Below are 22,599 nucleotides of genomic sequence, written 5' to 3'. Positions count from 1 at the left end.
AGCTGCTCTCTGCAGGTTGCACTCATAGTACCCTAGGCAAGCAGTGCCAATGTAGGAGAAATGTAACATATTCCTTCTGGCTTCATTAACCCTTTCCAGCACATTTTAATAGTAGAGCCGATACTTCTTATACCATATTGTACTCTTATGATGACATCCGTTCTGTAACTGTATTCGCTGTAGTTGGAAAAACGAATATAGTTCAGGTGAAGGCACATGTTAATTTTTCTATATATATGGCATAACTATGGCCGGTACCTTCTGCAATTGAGAGGCATACTTCTGCACTGTGATCTTACTTCTATATCATTGGAGGTACATTAAAATAAAGGTTTTAACTCCTTTTGCAAAAAAGGAGAGCTACAGCTTTACTAACAAACATAAAAATGTTGCGGCTTTCAGAAAGCAATGATTATAAAAGTAAAACTTGCCTTGTCTGTTTTAAATTAACCCTTTCTCATTTGACAAACCTAACTAAATAATAAAACCTGAATTCTAAAATAAAAAATCTTATTTTCTCTGACGCCTCATTGGGGGACACAGGACCATGGGTGTTATGCTGCCTATCCATAGGAGGACACTAAGTAGATGCAAAAGCATAGCTCCTCCTCTGCAGTATACACCCCCTGGCCGGGCCAGGCAGTCTCAGTTTTAGCTTCGTGTCTGTAGGAGGCACTTCCTTTCAAAGTTTTTATTTTTTGAGGGCGACGGTTTCCTTTTGGGACCGATCTCCCACTACCATCCACAGGCCGGAATGTGAAGTGTTGCCTACACGTACCCCCTCCCGCGACACTGGATACTGGGCTGGACGACGGGCTCCATAGACACCGATTTTCCAAAGCCCAGGGCAGAGGCACAATTCCTCAGCCCCTCTTTGCAGGCTCTGAGTTGAATGTGGCATCAATTCCTCAGCCCCGCTTTGCAGGCTGTGAGTTGAATATGGCACCGCTGTGACCGGATACAGCAAGCTGACTCTGCTATTGTCACTGCCTGGATTGAAGCAGTGTTTAAGGTGAGATCCCCCCTGACTGGTTTCCCAGACAAAGGGAGAAAAGACGGTGCAGGAAAGGCTCCCAGGGCTGAATATACAGTATTTATTATGAGAAAGTCCCTGGCTAATGCAAGGTAGAGAGCCCCAGGAATCCTGAACACACAGTGTTAATTTTTCCCTAGCTTGCCGGCTGGAGGAGGAGGGGGGGGGGGGGGGGGGAGTCCCTCCTGTTTGCAAACTCCTGCACAGATAATTTCCTGGTGGCAGGGGGAGGGAGTGGCTAGAGAGTTGCAGAGCTCAGGGACTCACGCTGTTTATTATCTGCTCTGTTTATTTGATCTAGCAGAAAAGCCAGCTGATAACCACCAGTGACAAGCTGTGTGCTGACTAGAGGGAGAGGGAGGAAAACTATCAGAAGCTCCTTTCCTGCCGGTTTTTACTACCCACAGTGGGGGGGGGGCACACTGACTACTTCTTCGCACTCTTTTAGTGCTAAGCCCTGCCCCCCCCAGGAAAGCGTGGGAAGATCTCCAGCCATCGGCTGATACTGGTAAGGTGCTGCTCACTGTAGCTCTGCTGAGCATTGCTCCCCCTCCTGGCATACTCCTATCAGGAACATGCAGAATTCAAAAGGCACTAAGAGGGCTAAGGCCCACATAGTCTATTATTCAGCTTGCACTGCCTGCCACGCTGAGCTACCACGTAAACACACCTCTTCTCTCTGTGAGTCCTGTGCCCCTATAGCCCTCCAAGACCCCCCCTGCCACCACCGCCGCAACCGTCAGCCCAGAGCCTAGGGCTCCCAGCCCACCGGAATGGGCACAGTTTCTGTCCCAATCCATGGAAAAACTGTCACAGAACCTGGTGCTGGCTATGCAATGTCGTCCTCCACACCCTTCTGGGTCCCTGGACGGAACCCTATGGAGGATACTTCTGAGGTAATCCGGGCACATGCTTCACCGGTTGCAGGGATCAGGAAAAGAGCACACGGCCGGGTGTCTCCAGCGGGCTCTCCCTCGGGAGCACACAGGGCAGGCTCTCCCACACGCTCCACGGCTTCTGAAGAGCTGGAGGAGGGAGAATGCTGTTTGTACCAGGAGGATTCCTTGGTTTCAGCCTCCCCAGATGATCAAACTGCAATAGACGCCCTTATAGCAGCAATCAATCAAACTGCATGTGGAGGATCCCCCTTCCACTACCACTGACCATGCGGTCTCCTTTAAGAGGGCAAGGAAACCCCAAAAGGTTTTTGCTGATCACCCTGAGTTTCAGGATATACTCACAAAGCAAAGGGAGAAAGGGAGAAACCCTGTCTTTACGCTCCTGTCTTTACCTGATGGTTCCTCCATCAAGAACCCGACAGACAGACAGGTGGAGCACCTCGCCCGTTCTGCTTTTGAGGATGCGGGTTCCTCCCTCTCGCCCTCCTTTGTCTCTGTGTGGGTCGCAAAGGCGATCTCGGTCTGGGCAGAATCCCTTAACACTTCGCTTGAGGAATCCCAGTTCACTCATACCTTCACAGAGGTAACAGCTCAAATTGCCGCTGCGGCGGAGTACCTCATGCAGGCCTCCATGGACGCTGCTACCTGCGCAGCGTTTGCCGCCTCAAATACCATAGCCATCCGTAGAGCTCTCTGGCTCCGACAATGGCGAGCGGACTCTGCCTCCAAGAAGTCTCTCACGGGCCTTCCCTTTTTTCCAGACCAGTTGTTTGGCGAACGTCTGGACAAGCTCATTTCTGACGCCACGGGAGGAAAGAGTACCTCCCTCCCCCAGCTGAAGTCCAGTACGTCCTTCCCCAGACGTCCACAGTCCTCGTTCCGCTCCTTTCGGAACTCATTTGGTTGGACAACACCCCATGCTGTCCACGCCACCAGCCGCGGACTACGCAGGGACCAACCTTCTCAGCTCTCCCCGAAACCTACTTCGTCATGGCAGCCTAGAACGAAACAGTCCAGGACTAGGGAGACTCGTCCACGACGTTTTCCCCCCTCATGACTCCTTCGGCGCCCCGGAAGACACACTCATTGTAGGAGGTCGATTGCGGCTCTTTCAACACATCTGGGCTGCCGCCTCAGACGACAAATGGGTGCGAGACCTTGTGTCTTCCGGTTACCACATAGAATTTCGGACCCGACCCCTGAGTCGGTTCTAACAGCAGGAGTGATAATACCTGTCTCAGACGACGAGAAGTTCGGGGGTTTTTATTCCAACCTCTTTGTGGTCCACAAAAAGGATGGGTCAGTTCGACCCATCCTGGACCTCAAACACCTAAACAAGCATGTGCACGTACGGAGATTCAGAATGGAGTCCCTAAGGTCTATTATTGCATCCATGGTCGAAGGGGAATTCCTCGCATCCATAGACATCAAGGACGCGTACCTGCACATACCCATCGCCCCAGATCACGAAAAGTTCCTCCGCTTTGCAATTCAGAACTCCCACTTTATATTTGTAGCTCTACCCTTCGGCCTTGCCACCGCACCAAGGGTCTTCACCAAAGTCATGGCGGCCACCATGAGCGTCCTTCACACCAGGGGAGTGGTCGTTCTCCCTTACTTGGACGACCTCCTCATCAAGGCCTCCTCCTTCCGCGACTGCTCAACCAGCGTACAGATCACTGTGGACACCCTATCCCGCTTAGGGTGGCTAGTGAATCTGGACAAATCATCCCCGGTCCCATCACGATCCATCACCTTCCTGGGCATGTCTTTGGACACCCGTCGGGGCTTGATCCTTCTCCCTCAGGGCAAGGCGATCGCTCTTCAACGAGCGGTACGTTGCCTTCTACGTCCTCCGTCTCGCTCCATTCGATTCAGCATGAAAGTGCTCGGCAGGATGGTGGCGGCTATGGAAGCAGTACCCTTTGCTCAACTGCACCTCCACCCACTGCAGCTAGCCCTTCTAGCGGCCTGGGACAAGAGTCCCTTCTTCCTGGACAGCCTTCAGTCAGGTACGCACTCCGCTGGTGGCTTCGGTCCTCATCCCTATCGAAGGGGAGATCCTTTCTCCCAGTGAACTGGCTGGTCCTGACCACAGACGCCAGCCTCCTAGGCTGGGGAGCAGTGTACCGGCACCACACTGCTCAAGGACGTTGGACACCCCAGGAGTCTTCCCTACCCTTAAACACCCTAGAACTCCGCGCGATCTTCCTCGCGCTCAGAGCGTTCTGCCCTCTGCTAGCGGGTCGTCAGATTCGAATCCAATCGGACAATGCGACAGCTGTAGCCTATATCAATCGGCAGGGGGGCACCTGCAGCAAAGCGGCTTATCTCGAGACCCAGAAGATCCTCAGCTGGGCCGAATCGACGGGATCAGTGATATCAGCGGTACACATACCGGGGGTAGAGAACTGGGCAGCAGACTTTCTAAGTCGTCAAGGCCTGGCCGCCGGAGAATGGTCTCTCCACCCAGATGTGTTTCTACACATCTGCACTCGCTGGGGCACACCAGACGTGGACCTAATGGCCTCAATGTTGAATGCAAAGGTACCCGCGTTCATAGCCAGGTCACGCGACCCACAGTTCATCGGCGCGGATGCTCTAGTCTGCTCCTGGCACCACTTCCGCCTGCCTTACATATTTCCACCTCTACCCCTGCTGCCGCGGGTGATCAGGAAGATTAAGGCAGAGTGAGTCCCGGTGATACTGATAGCACCGGACTGGCCCAGGCGCGCCTGGTACGCCGAATTAGTACAAATGCTCACAGACGCACCGTGGCGCCTTCCAGACATCCCAGACTTGCTGACCCAAGGGCCCATTTCCCATCAGAACTCCAGAGCCCTGAAGCTGACGATATGGCCATTGAGACCTGGGTATTAACAAGAGCGGGATTCTCCCCCGCGGTTATCTCCACCATGATCAGCGCCCGAAAGCCTGCTTCATCCCGCATTTACCACCGTACGTGGAAAATCTTCCTTTCATGGTGCAAAGAAACTAACGTCCAGCCTATGCCTCTGGCCATCCCCAGAATTCTCGACTTTCTACAGTCTGGCTTGCAAGCGAGGTTGGCTCTCAGTACCCTTAAAGGGAAGGTCTCAGCGCTCTCAATCTTCTACCAATGCCGCCTGGCTCAAAAACCGCAGGTCAAGACCTTCCTCCAGGGCGTTTCCCATCTAGTTCCCCCGTACAAACGGCCGCTGGACCCATGGGACCTCAACCTCGTTCTGGACGGTCTCCAGAGGTCTCCCTTTGAACCCCTCAAGGAATCCTCCCTTGCTCTTCTGTCCTGGAAGGTAACATTCCTGGTGGCAATTACTTCCATCAGACGGGTTTCGGCGCTAGCAGCACTCTCTTGCCGCGAGCCTTTTCTGATCTTTCACCAGGACAAGGTGGTTCTGCGCCCCCTTCCGGATTTCCTTCCAAAGGTTGTTACCCCGTTTCATTTGAACGAGGACATTGTTCTGCCTTCATTTTGTCCACACCCAGTTCATAGGGTGGAAAGGTCTCTGCATTCGTTAGACCTCATCAGAGCTCTCAGATATTACATATCCAGGACAGCCCCCTTTAGAAAAACGGACTCTTTGTTTGTCATTCCTGAGGGGCCTAAGAAGGGACAGGCAGCTTCAAAGGCGACTCTGGCTCGCTGGATTCGCTCTATGATCCAGAAAGTCTACCGCTTGCAACTCAAGCCCATTCCTAGTGGGCTGCGGGCTCATTCCACGTGAGCAGTTGGCGCTTCATGGGCCATTCGGCATCAGGCTTCAGTGGAACAGGTGTGTAAGGCTGCGACCTGGTCTAGCCTACATACTTTTTCAAAGCATCAGAGTCCATACCCAGGTTTCAACTGAGGCAAATCTGGGTAGGAAAATTCTGCAAACTGCAGTACAGCACCTCTCTCAGTAGGCGCTCCAGGCTGTCTGGGACTGGTTCCTAGTCCTTGGGTTGTGTTGTCTTCTTTTGTTTCCCACCCATGGACTGCTTTGGGACGTCCCATGGTCCTGTGTCCCCCAATGAGGCGTCAGAGAAAAACGGATTTTTGTGTACTCACCATAAAATCGTTTTCTCTTAGCCATCATTGGGGGACACAGCACCCAGCCTGTTGCCCTGCGGGGCCTTGGTTCTCTCAGTACCTTATTTGGTTTTGACTCTTCTTTTCTCAGGTTCCTCTGTTGAGAAGTTTTTTTTACTGCTTTTTTCTCCTACTGTTTGTGTACTAAAACTGAGGTTGCCTGGCCCGGCCAGGGGGTGTATACTGCAGAGGAGGAGCTATGCTTTTGCATCTACTTAGTGTCCTCCTATGGATAGGCAGCATAACACCCATGGTCCTGTGTCCCCCAATGATGGCTAAGAGAAAACGATTTTACGGTGAGTACACAAAAATCCATTTATCTCACATGTACCCGTGTGGGTGGCAAAAAAATCGGATTCAAGCAAAGCTTAAAATGCACAACACCTCTACAGAGTAGAAGATAAAGACGTGCAGTTCATACTCGCCACCTATATTATAGTCACGTATCTTTTATATATTATACTTCGGAATGAGGAAACGCCAGGTGCTTGTCTTTTTTTTTTTTTTCTTATTTTCTGCAGCTTTTATTTTTTTTGTTGGCGTTTTCGTACCCAATTTCATTCAATAATCAAAAAATAACTAATGGGTTTTCAGAAAAAAATCTGGCGATACGCTCAAAAAAACACCTGGGCATCTTTGAAGCCTTTCCATTGACTTGTTTTGTAAAGTATAAAGCATCTTCAGAGCGGAAAACACCTAAAGATTACCATTTTTTTAACTGCTTTGCAACTTTGGAAATCAAAAGCAAGAACTCCCAAAAAATTGATCATGTCATATCAACAGCACATTTTATAGAAATCCATACTGTGAAATGTTCATACTTTTGAGTGATTATTAGATGCTTTTTCAGGCAAGTTTCATAGTTGACCTGCCTGAAGAAAAATGTAGCATGCATATTCCCTGACGGATGGAACCTGAATGTAGCCCTTTTCCTGCTTCCCTCTCACTTCATTGTCCCATATATTGCGTTTCTAATATTGAGCCTGTTATCATGGCTTCTTTGATTGTTGGTATTTACGGTAATATGATCCACGATTTAAGCTCTGGGCAAATGTAATCCTTTTTTCTAGATCTAACATTCCGTGGCATTAAAAGAGTTAATCATCACATTAAAGTGAACCTGTCAGTTCGAATATGCAGCCAGAACCTCGAGCAGTTCTGGGTACATATTGCTAATCCCTCCATAACCGTCGCTGTATACAATAGTATAGATAAAGGGATTTTTAGAAAAAGTATTTCTAAAGATCTTTTACCATATGCTAATGAGCGCAGAAACTTGCCCCAAGGGCGTTGCTTCCCTTGCTAGTCGGCTCTATTAGCATGTTAGTATGCCCCTGTGGGTGTACTAACATGCTAATTAATGCACAGCGTCAGAGGATGATCTCACTTACCTCTCCGCCGTCATCACATCCGATGCAGGATTTCGGCTCAGTGCGCATGACCCCGGAGTTTCGGTCATACGCACTACTTCAGTTTGAAGCTAGGATGCATACACCCGGCGGCATAGTGTGCATGACTGGAACTCCAGGGGTCATGTGCACTGAGCCGAAATCCCCCGTTGGACATGATGGCAGTGGAGAGGTGAGTGAGATCATCCTCTGATGCTGCACATTCATGACCATGTTAGCACGCCAACAGGGGTGTACTAACATGCTAATGGAGACGACTAGCCGGGGAACTAACACCCAGGGGCCTAGTCCCCTTGCTCATTAGCATACGGTAAAAGATCTTTAGAAATACTTTTTCTAAAGATCCCTTTATCTATGCTAGTGTATACAGGGATGGTTAGGCAGGGGTTAGCAATATGCACCCAGAACTGCTCGTGGTCTTGGGTGCATATTGCATCTGACAGGTTCCCTTTAAACACTTCTGAAACCCATAATAAAAGAGAGTAGGAGCGCCCAATGGTTAGTAAAAATTATCCTCAAATTTTCATTATTAGTGTTTTAACCCCTTTACGACCGCCGATACGCCTTTTAACGGCGGCATATTAGGGTACTTTTTCCGATCCGCCGCTTTTTAACGGCGGTCGGAAAAAAGGGTCTAGTGCCCCCCAGAGTCGGAAAATTTCCGGGGTCTCAGCTGCCGGGGGTAGCTGAGACCCTGGAGATCATGATTCTGGCTGGTTTTTTCCGGTCCCCGCTCACCTGATGACCGGTATACACCGTATACCGATGATCAGGTTACAGTAAATGACCGTGCCGGTAAAAAATGATTTATCTCCCATCTGGCATGATCAAACATGCCAGATGGGAGATAAATCTTTTTCCCGGTTCCCTCCGGTCCCCTCGGTATCCCCAAAGTGCCCCCCCCCGACCCCCAACCCCCTCCCGAAAATCCAAGATGGCCGCGCGCACCGGCGATCACAGCAGCGCGCCGGCCGCATTTCCCCCTTTCCTATGGTTTCTGTCGCATGTGCCATCACACATGCGACAGAAACCTGCTCCCCAGGCCCTGCCGGGTCCCCCCCTATCCTCCCCGGTGTTCCCCGGTGTCATACATACCTGTCGGAGCCCTGATCCCCCGCGGCCCCCTCCTCCGGCTCCTTCACAGCAGACGCCGGTCACATGTGCAGAGCGCGGCTGTCAGCTTCCTGTTTTCAGGACGCTGGCTGCTGCTGCTGCTGCTGCTGCTGCACGGAGTCTGCAGCTGTGACCCGGGGAGAGTGGGTGCAGATTCTTTGCACCCACTCTCCTGAAATGGAGGGTCTGCCCTCCTAGAAAATGGGGGATACGTTCCCTGAACGTGTCCCCCATATTCTAGAAGGTCCAGAGTCGACGTGGGACGTCCAAATGGATTACAGCGGATTTTTTTTTCTTTTCTTTTCAATAAATTGGTCAATCAGGGAATGTTTTGGGGAGTGTTTTTTCAAATAAATTTTTTTTTGTTGTCAATTTTTTTTTTATTACTGTCAATTAGTTATGTCGGGTATCTGATAGACGCCGTGACATAACTAATTGCTGGGCTTGATGCCAGGTGACATTACACACCTGGTATCAACCCCATTTATTACCCCGTTAGCCAACGCACCAGGGCGCGGGATGAGCTGGGGCGAAGCGCCAGAATTGGCGCACCTAATGGATGCGCCACTTCTGGGGCGGCTGCGGCCTGCTATTTTTAGGCTGGGAAGAGTCCAATAACCATGGCTCTTCCCATCCTGAGAATACCAGACCCCAGCTGTCAGCTTCACCTTGGCTGGTGATCTAATTTGGGGGGACCCCACGTTTGTTTTTTTTTTTTAATTATTTATAAATAATTAAAAAAAAAAAACAGCCTGGGGAGCCCTCCAAATTGATCACCAGCCAAGGTGAAGCTGTCAGCTGTGGTTTGCAGGCTACAGCTGTCTGCTTTACCCTAGCTGGCTATCAAAAATAGGGGGGACCCCACGTCATTTATTTTAATTATTTTTTTTCTTTTTGGGCTAAATACAAGGCTAGGCACCCTTTAGTGCCACATGAAAGGCACTAAAGGGCGCCAGCTTAGAATATGCAGGGGGGGTGGGACGTTATATATGTTTGACATCTATCCATTCATCCATTGTAGCATTTTAGGCTGTGTGCCCACAATCAGGGTTTGCAGCGTTATGGGCGCAGAGTGTTTTCCCTGCGTCTATAACGCTGCGTTGTGCAGTAGAAGCACAGTGGAAGGATTTTTAGAAATCCCGTACCCACTGTGCTTCTTTTCTCCGCAGCATAAACCGACCTGTGGCGCAGCTTCCTGAGCCTCAGCATGTCAATTTATGCTGCGGAGATGAGTGTGCTCTGCAGGTAGCATAGAGCTCCACAGCAGCCTGAACCCAAATCGTGGGCATGGGCAGCTGCGTTCTCCCGTGGACAACACTCACATCTCTGCAGGAAGGCTGACACTGTGTACTGGACGCTGTGTCGCTGGATCATGGCCACATAGCCTAAAAGAGAGACATTTGTTGCTACAGCAACATTTTTGTGAAGTACCTGTGGATTCAAAATGCTTACTATACTTCTGAATAAAATCCTTGAGGGGTCCAGTTTCCAAAATGGAGTCACTTGTGGGGGGTTTCTAATGTATAGGTACCCAAGAGGCCCTGCTAATGTGACATGGTGCGCGCAATTTATTTCAACTTTTCCAAAATTCAAATGGTGCTCCTTCCATTCCAAGCCCTCCCATATATCCAAACAGAGGTTTTTGGCCACATATGGGGTATCCCTGCGCTCACAAGAAATTGGATAACAACCTGTGGGGTCCACGTTTTGTTGTTGCCTCTTGAAAAAGTGAGAAATGTGATGCTAAAGAAACATTTTTGTGAAAAAAATGAAAATTTTCAATATGGCAACCTAAGCTTATCAAATTCTGTGAAGTATTCGTGGATTCAAAATGCTCAATATACACCTAGATAAAAGCCTTGAGGTTTCTTGATTCCAGAATGGGGTCACTTGTGGGGGGCCTCCACTGTTTAGGCACTTTAGGGGCTTTCCAAATGCGACATAGCGTCCACTAATTATTCCAGCCAAATGTTCAGTCAAATTGCACTCCTTCCCTTCCAAGACCTGCCGTGTCCCCAAACAGTTGATTTCCACCACATATAAGATATCACCAAACTCAGGGGAAATTGCACAATACATTTCATGGTGATTTTTTTCCTGTTACCCTTGTGAAAAAAAAGCTACCTGGTTGAAGTAACAATTTTGTGGTAAAATTTTATTTTTTTATTTTCATGGCTCAACGTTATAAACTTCTGTGAAGCACCTGGGGGTTCAGGGTACTCACCAAACATCTAGATAAATTCCTTGAGAGGCCTAGTTTCCAATATGGGGTCACTTGTGGTGTTTTTTTGCTGTTTACGTACCTTAAGGGTCCTCCAAATGCGACATGGTGCCCGCAATCTTTTTCAGCCAAATTTCCTTTCCAAAATTCAAATATTGCTCCTTTCGTTCCAAGCCCTCCCATTTGTCCAAACAAAGGTTTCAGACCACATGTGAGGTATCACCGCGCTCATAAAAAAGTGGGTAACAAACATTTGGGTCAAATTTTTGGAATTACCTCTTGAAAAAGTGAGAGAATTGATGCTAAAGCAACATTTTTGAGAAAAAAATTACAATTTTCAATATGACAAAGTAACGTTATCAAAATCTGTGAAGTACCTGTGGGTCCAAAATGCTCAGTATACCCCTCGATAGAAGCCTTAAGGGGTCTAGTTTCCAAAATGGGGTCACTTGAGGGGGGTTCCTGCTGTTTAGGTACCTTAGGGGATCTGTAAAAGCAACATGGTGCCCGCAATCTGTTTCAGCCAACTTTGCTTTCCAAAATTCCAATATTGCTCCTTTCATTCCAAGCTCTCCCATTTACCCAAACAAAGGTTTCTGACCACATGTGGGGTATCGGCGCGCTCATAAGAAAGTGGGTAACAAAGTGTGAGGTCCAATTTTTGGTGTTACCTCTTGAAAAAGTAAGAAAATTAGTGCTAAAGTAACATTTTTAGGTAAAATGTTAATTTTTATTTTTTTTCATTCCATATTACTTTAGTTCCTGTGAAGCACCTGAAGGGTTAATAAACTTCTTGAATGTGGTTTTGAGTACCTTGAGGGGTGCAGGTTTTAGAATGGTGTCACTTTTGGGTATTTTCTGTCACCCAGGCCTGTCAAAGTCACATCAAATGTGATGTGGTCCCTAAAAAAATGGTTTTGTAAATTTTGTTGAAAAAATGGGATATTGCTGATGAACTTTGAACCCTTCTAACTTCCTAACCCCAAAAAATTTTGTTTCAAAAATTGCGCTGATCTAAAGTAGACAAGTGGGAAATGTTATTTATTAACTATTTTGTGTGACATAACTCTCCGGTTTATGGGCATAAAAATTAAAAGTTTGAAACTTGCAAAATTTTTAATTTTTTTGTCAAATTTCAGATTTTTTCACAAATAAAATAAAAAAATATCATCCTAAATTTACCTCTAACATGAAGCCCAATATGTCACGAAAAAACAATCTCAGACTCACCGGGATCCATTGACGCGTTCCAGAGTTATAACCTTATAAAGTGACACTGGTCAAAATTGCAAAAAATGGCCTGGGCATTAAGTACAAATCTGGCTTCGTCCTTAAGGGGTTAAAGGAAATGTGCCATCAGAAAAAAGTTTAGAGGTGGTCTGAAACTAAAACTTAGTTTAATCCTAAATGTCTGTCTATTTAATATCAATAATCTAATTTCTTCTTTTTTTTTTTTTTTAATATAACTTCATTATAAAGTCCCAACTATTCACTCTCTACACAGACTCCTATATTTTATTTTTATCTACTTCCTCTTCTATTACTTTTCATTTGATAATCCCAGTGCATGCTGAGATAGTCAAATGAGTTGCCATCCGGGGCAGAGGCTGCGGTCACTGTCGCACCCTTTGCCCCCTCAATGTAATAGTCATCAGTGAGGCTCGTTTCAGTGACTGGGCTAGTCCCACTCTTCTGAGCATACTGTATGTCGGTTGTCAATTCTGACGTACTACAGTACTTAGAAGATTCTTGTCACTTCTCACAGGCTTTGAGCGGAAGCGATGAGCCAGCAACAATGAAAGAATTAACATGTAGTTTCACTATGTTGCTAGCTGTGTACTGTGTTAAAGACGCACTCCCATTAAAGGGGTTTTCCCACCAACAACATTCATTTTAAAGTTGATTTTAATGAATAGATCTTGGAATAATAATAATTTCCATAATAGGATGTGTATAAAAAATAATGTCTGTGTGCTGAGATAATCTTATAAATATGCTTCTGCTATGTACTGTGTAATGGCCGTGTCTGACTGTACAGGGACATGGTCTCATCATACCACAGCTCCTGGTCCGGGGAGGAAGTAATAAAGTATACAAACATTACAGCAGAGGATCGCAAATTATTCTTTCTTTGTCGCTCCATTGGGAGACCCAGACAATTGGGTGTATAGGTTATGCCTCCGGAGGCCGCACAAAGTATTACACTTAAAAGTCTTAAGCCCCTCCCCTTCTGCCTATACACCCCCCGTGCTCCCACGGGCTCCTCAGTTTTTTGCTTTGTGCGAAGGAGGTCAGACACGCACGCACTGCTCCATAGATTGGTCAGCAGCAGCTGCTGACCATGTCGGATGGAAGAAAAGTGGGCCCATATAGAGCCCCCAGCATGCTCCCTTCTCACCCCACTCTTGTCGGTGGTGTTGTAAGGTTGAGGTATCCATTGCGGGTACGGAGGCTGGAGCCCACATGCTGTTTTTTCCTTCCCCATCCCCCTTAGGGCTCTGGTGGAAGTGGGATCCTATCGGTCTCCAGGCACTGAGACCGCGCTTCATCCACAACTCCTGTGGAGCCTGCTGGATAGGAGCCGGGTATCGTTCAGGGACATGGCCCTGCTACTTGGAGCTACTTTGTATCCCGGTGGGGACCGCGCACAGCAACACTCCAGCTTTGCTGGGTGTGCTAGTGCACCGGGGACCACGGCGCTGACCGGGTTAATATGTGCCATTACACACTCAGCGTTGCTGAGTGTGTTTATGTATAGGGACTGCCGCACTGACCGCCGCGGCCATGGAAACACTGCGGCGCGGCTGGGACTTGTAGTGCGCCGGGGACTTTCACGCCGGCCGCGCTTTTACGGCGGCCGCGTTTATTACTAGAGTCCCCGGCTTTTTGCGGCCTAGTTTCCTTTCCTCCCGCCCACAGCCCTGACAGGCAGGGGAAGGGCGGGACGCTGCACAGAACGAGCAGCACTGAGGGCTGGAGCATGCTTTGCATACTCCACCCCCCTCACTGTGCACAGTGCGGGCACCAGTTCCCGCACTTTCTGGGTCACGCCCACGGCTCCCTCCTCTCCTCAGGACGCCGGCAGCCATTCCTGTCAGCTCCTCGGACGCAGCAGAGGGGGACAAAGTCTGGGAGACCCAGGCAGGGACTCTGGTGGCCTCACAACCGCTTTAGGCGGGTGGTAAGCAGCACCTGTGGTGCTAGCCCCATTGTGCAGTAGTGTAACATTATATGTTTATGGTATATATGTTTTACACTGTATGGTGCACAGTTGATTTCTGGCTATATACCCTATTGTGTTACTCAGGGAAGATAATAGCATGGCGCCCACGAAAGGCAGGGGTGCCAAAGCACAGGCTTATTATGTTGCCTGCGCCGCATGTACGACCCCGCTACCGGCAGGTTCCACTGACCCTCATTGTGTGCACTGTTCGGCCCCTGTGGCACTTGCTCAGCCGGAGCCTCTGCTAAGAGGGGCCCAGGGGGAGCCACCTGCTAACACTGTTCAGGTGACGGGGACGGAGTTTGCAAAACTCTCTGAGACTATGGCTAAGATACTAGAAGCCTTGCAGTCCAGGCCAGTATCTCAGCACAGGGACTCTGTTGAATCTTTGTTCCCTGGCCCACCTCAGCTGGACCAACAATGTCCTCCCAGGGTATCTCATGGATCCCAGGCTGAGGGTTCTGACACAGACCCCAGCCCCAGACCGACTAAGCGAGCTCGCTTAGATTTTCCCTCGACATCATCATATTGTGCAGGGTCTCAGAGGGGGGAATCTCTGGTTGATGATGCGGAGACAGCTGATCAGGATTCTGATCCTGAGGCCGCTCTCAATCTTGATACTCCGGACGGGGACGCCATAGTGAACGACCTTATTGCGTCCATCAATCGTATGTTGGATATTTCTCCCTCAGCTCCTCCGGTGGAGGAGTCAGCTTCTCAGCAGGAGAAATTCCGTTTCAGTTTTCCCAAGCGTACACCGAGTATGTTTCTGGACCACTCTGATTTCAGAGAGGCAGTCCAGAATCACCATGCTTGTTCAGATAAGCGTTTTTCTAAGCGCCTTAAGGATACACATTATCCTTTTCCCCCTGACGTGGTCAAAAGTTGGGCTCAGTGTCCCAAAGTGGATCCTCCAATCTCCAGACTGGCAGCTAGATCCATACTTGCAGTGGAAGATGGGGCTTCACTCAAAGATGCCACTGACAGGCAGATGGAGCTCTGGTTGAAATCCATCTATGAAGCTATCGGCGCTTCTTTTGCCCCAGCGTTCGCAGCCGTATGGGCGCTACAAGCTATCTCAGCAGGTCAAGCGCAAATTGACGCAGCCACACGCACGTCCGCGCCACAGGTGGCGTCCATAACCACTCAGACGTCGGCATTTGCGTCTTACGCTATTAATGCTGTCCTGGACTCTGCGAGCCGTACGGCGGTTGCAGCCGCCAATTCGGTGGTACTCCGCAGGGCCTTGTGGCTACGGGAATGGAAGGCAGATTCTGTTGCCAAAAAGCGCTTAACCAGTTTGCCAATTTCTGGCGACCGATTGTTTGGCGAGCGTTTGGATGAAATCATCAAACAATCCAAGGGAAAGGATACATCCTTACCCCAGCCCAAACCGAACATACCCCAACAGAGGAAGGGGCAGTCGAGGTTTCGGTCCTTTCGGGGCGCGGGCAGGTCCCAATTCTCCTCGTCCAAAAGGCCTCAGAAAGATCAAAGGAACTCTGACGCATGGCGGTCTAAGTCACGTCCTAAAAAGGCCACCGGAGGTGCCGCTACCAAAGCGGCTTCCTCATGACTTTCGGCCTCCTCACTCCACATCTTCGGTCGGTGGCAGGCTCTCCCGCTTTTGCGACGCCTGGCTGCCACGGGTAAAAGACCGTTGGGTGAGAGACATTCTGTCTCACGGTTACAAGATAGAGTTCACCTCTCGTCCCCCGACTCGATTCTTCAGGTCATCCCCGCCTCCCGAGCGAGCCGAGGCTCTTCTGCAGGCGCTGGGCACTCTGAAGGCAGAAGGAGTGGTGGTCCCTGTTCCTCTTCAGCAACAGGGCCACGGTTTTTACTCCAACTTGTTTGTGGTCCCAAAGAAGGACGGGTCTTTCCGTCCTGTCCTGGACCTGAAACTTCTCAACAAACATGTAAAGACCAGGCGGTTCCGGATGGAATCCCTCCGCTCCGTCATCGCCTCAATGTCCCAAGGAGATTTCCTTGCATCGATCGATATCAAAGATGCTTATCTCCACGTACCGATTGCTCCAGAGCACCAGCGCTTCTTGCGCTTCGCCATAGAAAACGAACACCTGCAGTTCGTGGCACTGCCGTTCGGCCTGGCAACAGCCCCACGGGTTTTCACCAAGGTTATGGCTACTGTAGTAGCGGTCCTCCACTCTCAGGGTCACTCGGTGATCCCTTACTTGGACGATCTCCTGATCAAGGCACCCTCTCAAGAGGCATGCCAACACAGCCTCGACGCTACCCTGGAGACTCTCCAGAGTTTCGGGTGGATCATCAATTTTCCAAAGTCAAATCTGACACCGGCCCAATCGTTCACATACCTTGGCATGGAGTTTCATACCCTCTCAGCGATAGTGAAGCTTCCGCTGATCAAGCAGCGGTCACTACAGACAGGGGTACAATCTCTCCTTCAAGGCCAGTCACACCCCTTGAGGCGCCTCATGCACTTCCTGGGGAAGATGGTGGCAGCAATGGAGGCAGTTCCTTTCGCGCAGTTTCACCTGCGTCCTCTTCAATGGGACATCCTACGCAAATGGGACAGGAAGCCGACGTCCCTCGACAGGAACGTCTCCCTCTCTCAGGCGACCAAAGCTTCCCTTCGGTGGTGGCTTCTTCCCACTTCATTATCGAAGGGGAAATCCTTCCTACCCCCATCCTGGGAGGTGGTCACGACGGACGCGAGTTTGTCAGGGTGGGGAGCGGTTTTTCTCCACCACAGGGCTCAGGGTACGTGGACCCAGCAAGAGTCCTCGCTTCAGATCAATGTTCTGGAAATACGGGCAGTGTATCTTGCCCTGAAAGCGTTCCAGCAGTGGCTGGAAGGCAAGCAGATCAGAATTCAGTCGGACAATTCCACAGCGGTGGCATACATCAACCACCAAGGCGGCACTCGCAGTCGGCAAGCCTTCCAGGAAGTCCGGCGGATTTTGATGTGGGTGGAAGCCACGGCCTCCACCATCTCTGCAGTTCACATTCCAGGCGTGGAAAACTGGGAAGCAGATTATCTCAGTCGCCAGGGCATGGACGCAGGGGAATGGTCCCTTCACCCGGACGTGTTTCAGGAGATCTGTTGCCGCTGGGGGGTGCCGGACGTCAACCTCATGGCGTCCCGGCACAACAACAAGGTACCGACGTTCATGGCACGGTCTCAAGATCCCAGAGCTCTGGCGGCAGACGCCTTAGTTCAGGATTGGTCGCAGTTTCAGCTCCCTTATGTGTTTCCTCCGCTGGCACTGTTGCCCAGAGTGTTACGCAAGATCAGGGCCGACTGCCGCCGCGTCATCCTCGTCGCTCCAGACTGGCCGAGGCGGTCGTGGTACCCGGATCTGTGGCATCTCACGGTCGGCCAACCGTGGGCACTACCAGACCGACCAGACTTGCTATCTCAAGGGCCGTTTTTCCATCTGAATTCTGCGGCCCTCAACCTGACTGTGTGGCCATTGAGTCCTGGATCCTAGCGTCTTCAGGGTTATCTCAAGACGTCATTGCCACTATGAGACAGGCTAGGAAACCAACGTCCGCCAAGATCTACCACAGGACGTGGAAAATTTTCCTGTCGTGGTGCTCTGCTCAGGGTTTTTCTCCCTGGCCTTTTGCCTTGCCCACTTTTCTGTCCTTCCTTCAATCTGGACTGGAAAAGGGTTTGTCGCTCGGCTCCCTTAAGGGACAAGTCTCAGCGCTCTCTGTGTTTTTCCAGAAGCGCCTAGCCAGACTTCCACAGGTACGCACGTTCCTGCAGGGGGTTTGTCACATCGTTCCTCCTTACAAGCGGCCGTTAGAACCCTGGGATCTGAACAGGGTGCTGATGGTTCTTCAGAAACCACCATTCGAGCCAATGAGAGATATTTCTCTCTCACGCCTTTCGCAGAAAGTGGTCTTCCTAGTAGCAGTCACTTTACTTCGGAGAGTGTCTGAGCTAGCAGCGCTGTCATGCAAAGCCCCTTTCCTGGTGTTTCACCAGGACAAGGTGGTTCTGCGTCCGGTTCCGGAATTTCTCCCTAAGGTGGTATCCCCCTTTCATCTCAATCAGGATATCTCCTTACCTTCTTTTTGTCCTCATCCAGTTCACCAATGTGAAAAGGATTTGCACTTGTTAGATCTGGTGAGAGCACTCAGACTCTACATTTCTCGTACGGCGCCCCAGCGCCGCTCGGATGCACTCTTTGTCCTTGTCGCTGGCCAGCGTAAAGGGTCACAGGCTTCCAAATCAACCTTGGCTCGGTGGATCAAGGAGCCAATTCTCGAAGCCTACCGTTCGGCTGGGCTTCCGGTTCCCTCAGGGCTGAAGGCCCATTCTACCAGAGCCGTGGGCGCGTCCTGGGCTTTGAGGCACCAGGCTACGGCTCAGCAAGTGTGTCAGGCGGCTACCTGGTCGAGCCTGCACACTTTCACGAAACACTATCAGGTGCATACCTATGCTTCGGCGGATGCCAGCCTAGGTAGACGAGTCCTTCAGGCGGCGGTTGCCCACCTGTAGGAAGAGGCCGTTTTACGGCTCTCTTACGAGGTATTATTTTACCCACCCAGGGACTGCTTTTGGACGTCCCAATTGTCTGGGTTTCCCAATGGAGCGACAAAGAAGAAGGGAATTTTGTTTACTTACCGTAAATTCCTTTTCTTCTAGCTCCAATTGGGAGACCCAGCACCCGCCCCTGTTTTTTTGTGTACACATGTTGTTCATGTTGAATGGTTTCAGTTTTCCGATATTCCTTCGGATTGAAGTTACTTTAAACCAGTTTATAATTCTTTTTCCTCCTTCTTGCTTTTGCACCAAAACTGAGGAGCCCGTGGGAGCACGGGGGGTGTATAGGCAGAAGGGGAGGGGCTTAACACTTTTAAGTGTAATACTATGTGCGGCCTCCGGAGGCATAGCCTATACACCCAATTGTCTGGGTCTCCCAATTGGAGCTAGAAGAAAAGGAATTTACGGTAAGTAAACAAAATTCCCTTCTTCTTTGAGGTAAAATATTTGTTATAAACAGGCAGGGAAAATGCTTTACCTCAAGGAATCAGATAAAATCCCATGATGTGCTATCTGTATACTCTCTTTTGCCTCCTCTCCTGCCCAGGAGATGTGGTATGATCAGATCATGTCCCTGTACAGTCAGACATGGCCATTACACAGGACCTAGCAGGGGCTTATTTATAAGATTATCTCCGCTAAGGAACATTTTTTTAAAACACATCCAATTGTGGAAATTATTAATATTCTAAGATCTATTAAAGGCAATCTGTCAGGTGCAATATGCACACAGAACCACACGCAGTTCTGGGTGCATATTGCTATTCCCTGCCTAACTGTCCCAGCTTATAGTAGCATAAATATATATTAGGGATCTTTAAAAAAAAGTATTTCTAAAGATCCTTCATTATATGCTAATGAGGCCAGTGACTAGTCTTGAGAGCGTTATTTCCCTTGGCAAGTCGGCCCCCTTAGCATGTAAGCACTCCCCTGTGGGCGTGCTAACATGCTAATGAATGTACAGCGACAGAGGCATGGTTTTCGGCTCAGTGTGTATGGATCAGAAGTCCCCAGTTGAAGCCGAGACACGTACACCCGGCTTCGTAGTGCACATGACCACAAGTCCGGGGACTCCTTTTCAAGCCCACTGAGCCTAAAACTAGTGGTGGCACCAGAGAGGTGAGAGCTACTATGCCTCTGACACTGTGCATTCATTAGTATGTTAGCATACCCACAAAAGCATGTTTACATGCTAAGGGGGCCAGCTAGCCAAGGGAAATAACGTCCTAGTCTCTGGCCTCATTAGCATATCATAAAGGATCTTTAGAAATACTTTTTCTAAAGATCCCTTTATCTATGCTACTATAAGCTGGGACTGCAAGGCAGGGATTAGGAATATGCACCCAGAACTGCTCGTGGTTCTGGGTGCATATTGCACTTCACAGGTTCTTATTTCACAGAAAAAAGTCACTCCTAAAATAACAAATCTTTATTATACAAAATTAAAAATATAAACCTAAAAACACCTTAAGGGTATACATATAAACAATTGCCTATAACCAATACATTGAAGGACTCCAGCTGGTTATATAGTGGAAAGACCAGTGATGTGCCCTTAAAAGAGGGTAAATATATCACTCTGCCAATCAACTTTCCTGTATCTCAGTGTAGAGAAATATATGATTGGAATACATTTAGTCCAGATATATATATCTTCTAGAGCTCGCCACCAAATACTGTCATGATGATGCAATCTAGATATCAAATATGAGATTACACAGAATGCCCCCCAGGTATGTGTTCTAGGGTTAATATACTAATACTACATGCACATATACATATATTTAGTGAAAAAAAACCTTAATGGGAAGGCTTTTTTAAGTATTGTGTTGTATGAATTATTAGAGTATTTTTCACTATGTAAATCTTTTATCGTCAGCTTCTTCTCTGCAATCAATTCCCATTCAAGCTGAGTGGACGTGTTCTCCAAGTCCTCATCACAATATTTTTGTACCATGATTTCTCTGTACAGAACTTCATCAAGGGCCTTCAGGTAAAGTTATCTTCATCTTTCCATGAGCAGCAGGTATGTTTTTTTAAGGAGCACTCTGTACGTACTACTTAAAAAACAAACCCAAAAACTCTTGAAATAATTCGGTTTTCTCTCTGTCCGCTAAAGCAGTCACAATAGGCTGGTATGTCCTGTTCCCATTAGCTGACTTTTCAGGCTCACGTTGGCCGAGGTTGGAGGATTTAACCTATCTGGGATATCAGAAGTCACATTAGATGACCGAATAAAAATTAAACAAGGGAGCGCATGTGAAGGTTCTGGGAGATAGCGGTGAGGAGAAGAAAAGGAATCTGCTCACCTGATGTGGTTGTGCAGCCCTCGCACAACTACGGTATAAGGCAGGAGTGTGGAGTCAGTAATCTTCTGACCTGTTAGCCCACGATGTCCATCCAGAGAAGCAATTTCCTGAGGACCTGGTCACATGACAGATCACTGGGCGTCTCTGGTAATGTGACCTCCGTATCAAGCAGCTCTTGCCGTGAACCCACAGGGGGGAAGATCAGCAGTAAAGTATAGAAGCACGGTCTGATAGAGCGCTAAGGAGGCCACAGTATTAGATTAATTTTTTTTTAGAATTTATTGTTTTCTATCAGCCACAACGCGTTTCGATATACACAATATCTTCATCAGGTGGATATAAAACGGAATGTGGAGAATACTATTTAAAGGGACAGGTGCGATTCCATTGGTCAGCACCAAATTAATTGAAATGTCAACCCTTAATGTATCACAACCAGCCCTTCAACAATAATATAAAAGCTAATAAAAGATATTTAAAAAGGATTTTTCAAAAAGACTCTTTGCCATAAAAACATTATTTAAAAACACATGTGATAATATAATCATATAAATCATATATTAACTCCTAAAACTTAATACATAAAATCATGAGAACTTTTCAAAAAAATGATCTGAGTATGCCTGCACTACTAACATGTAATAATATTGTTATAATGTATGTCAGTGTGGGTAGATCAAGAATTTAAATTTATAAATTAGGGAATGGATATTCTTATTTTTAAAATTGCGTTAAATGTCTATTTAATCTCAACCACTGGGTACATATGCCAGCACAATAGGTGTTGTGAATCGCTTTTCCAGCACAATAGGTGCTGTGAACTGCTTTTCCAGCACAATAGGTGCTGTGAACTGCTTTTCCAGAACTGACAGAAATAGCTATTGAATCTCAAAACTGGGTGCATATCCAGCACAATAGGTGCTGTGAATCATTTTTCCAGAATCCGAGCAGTGGAATCATACATGTGCCAGCACAATGAAGGTTCCGATTGCATTATTAAATGTCTATTGAATCTCAACCACTGGGTGCATATGCCAGCACAATAGGTGCTGTGAATCACTTTTCCAGCACAATAGGTGCTGTGAACCGCTTTTCCAGATCTGACAAAAATGTCTATTAAATCTCAACCACTGGGTGCATATGCCAGCACAATAGGTGCTGTGAATAATTTTTTTTTTTTTTTTCCCCAGCACAATAGGTGCTGTGAATCACTTTTACAGAATCCGAACACTAGAATCATGCATATGCCAGCACAATAAAGGTTCCGATTCAATTGTGAAATGCTTATTGAGTCTCAACCCCTGGGTGCATATGCCAGCACAATGGGTGCTGTGAATCATTTTTCCAGCACAATAGGTGCTGTGAATCCCCTTTTTTTTTTTTTTTTTTTCCCTTCCCCCACCCCCAAACCCGAGCAACAGAATTCATTAAATCAATTCATTATTTGGCTACATTCTCAATAGTCATATTAAGACCCTCAGGGTGTAAGGTACCCAATCTGAATATCCAGTAACTCTCTCTTTTAATAAGTCTCTCGAACCGATCGGATCCGGAGTTATCTATGTGATCAATAATTAATAATCTCAATTGTTTGGGATCCTTCTGATGTGCAATTTGAAAATGTCGAGATAGACTGTGTTGTTGGAAGCCATTTTTGATATTGGACCTATGTTTATTCAACCTGGCGTGCATAGTTTGTACTGTACGGCCCACATACTGTAGACCGCACGTGCACTCAAGCAGGTAAATGACATAGGTGCTCTGACAGTTTAGGTGAAATTGAATG

The 22,599-nt window shown here is 48.2% G+C and overlaps 1 protein-coding gene across 3 annotated transcripts in view; it reads left to right on the top strand.

Annotated features, from left to right (window-relative positions):
* The window catches only part of ORC3 (origin recognition complex subunit 3), a 172,238-nt gene that overhangs the window by 63,230 nt on the left and 86,409 nt on the right, over positions 1–22,599 (top strand). For all 3 annotated transcript variants that reach the window (XM_075340142.1, XM_075340143.1, XM_075340144.1), the window contains exon 10: positions 20,384–20,497. In XM_075340142.1, coding sequence (XP_075196257.1) covers positions 20,384–20,497 — 114 coding nt within the window. The remainder of the gene's footprint in view (positions 1–20,383; positions 20,498–22,599) is intronic.

This window comes from Anomaloglossus baeobatrachus, chromosome 3 (assembly GCF_048569485.1).
Source record: "Anomaloglossus baeobatrachus isolate aAnoBae1 chromosome 3, aAnoBae1.hap1, whole genome shotgun sequence".
Lineage (NCBI taxonomy): Eukaryota > Metazoa > Chordata > Amphibia > Anura > Aromobatidae > Anomaloglossus > Anomaloglossus baeobatrachus.
Note: the sequence above shows the minus strand (reverse complement) of the source record. Positions and strands in the feature narration are given on the sequence as shown.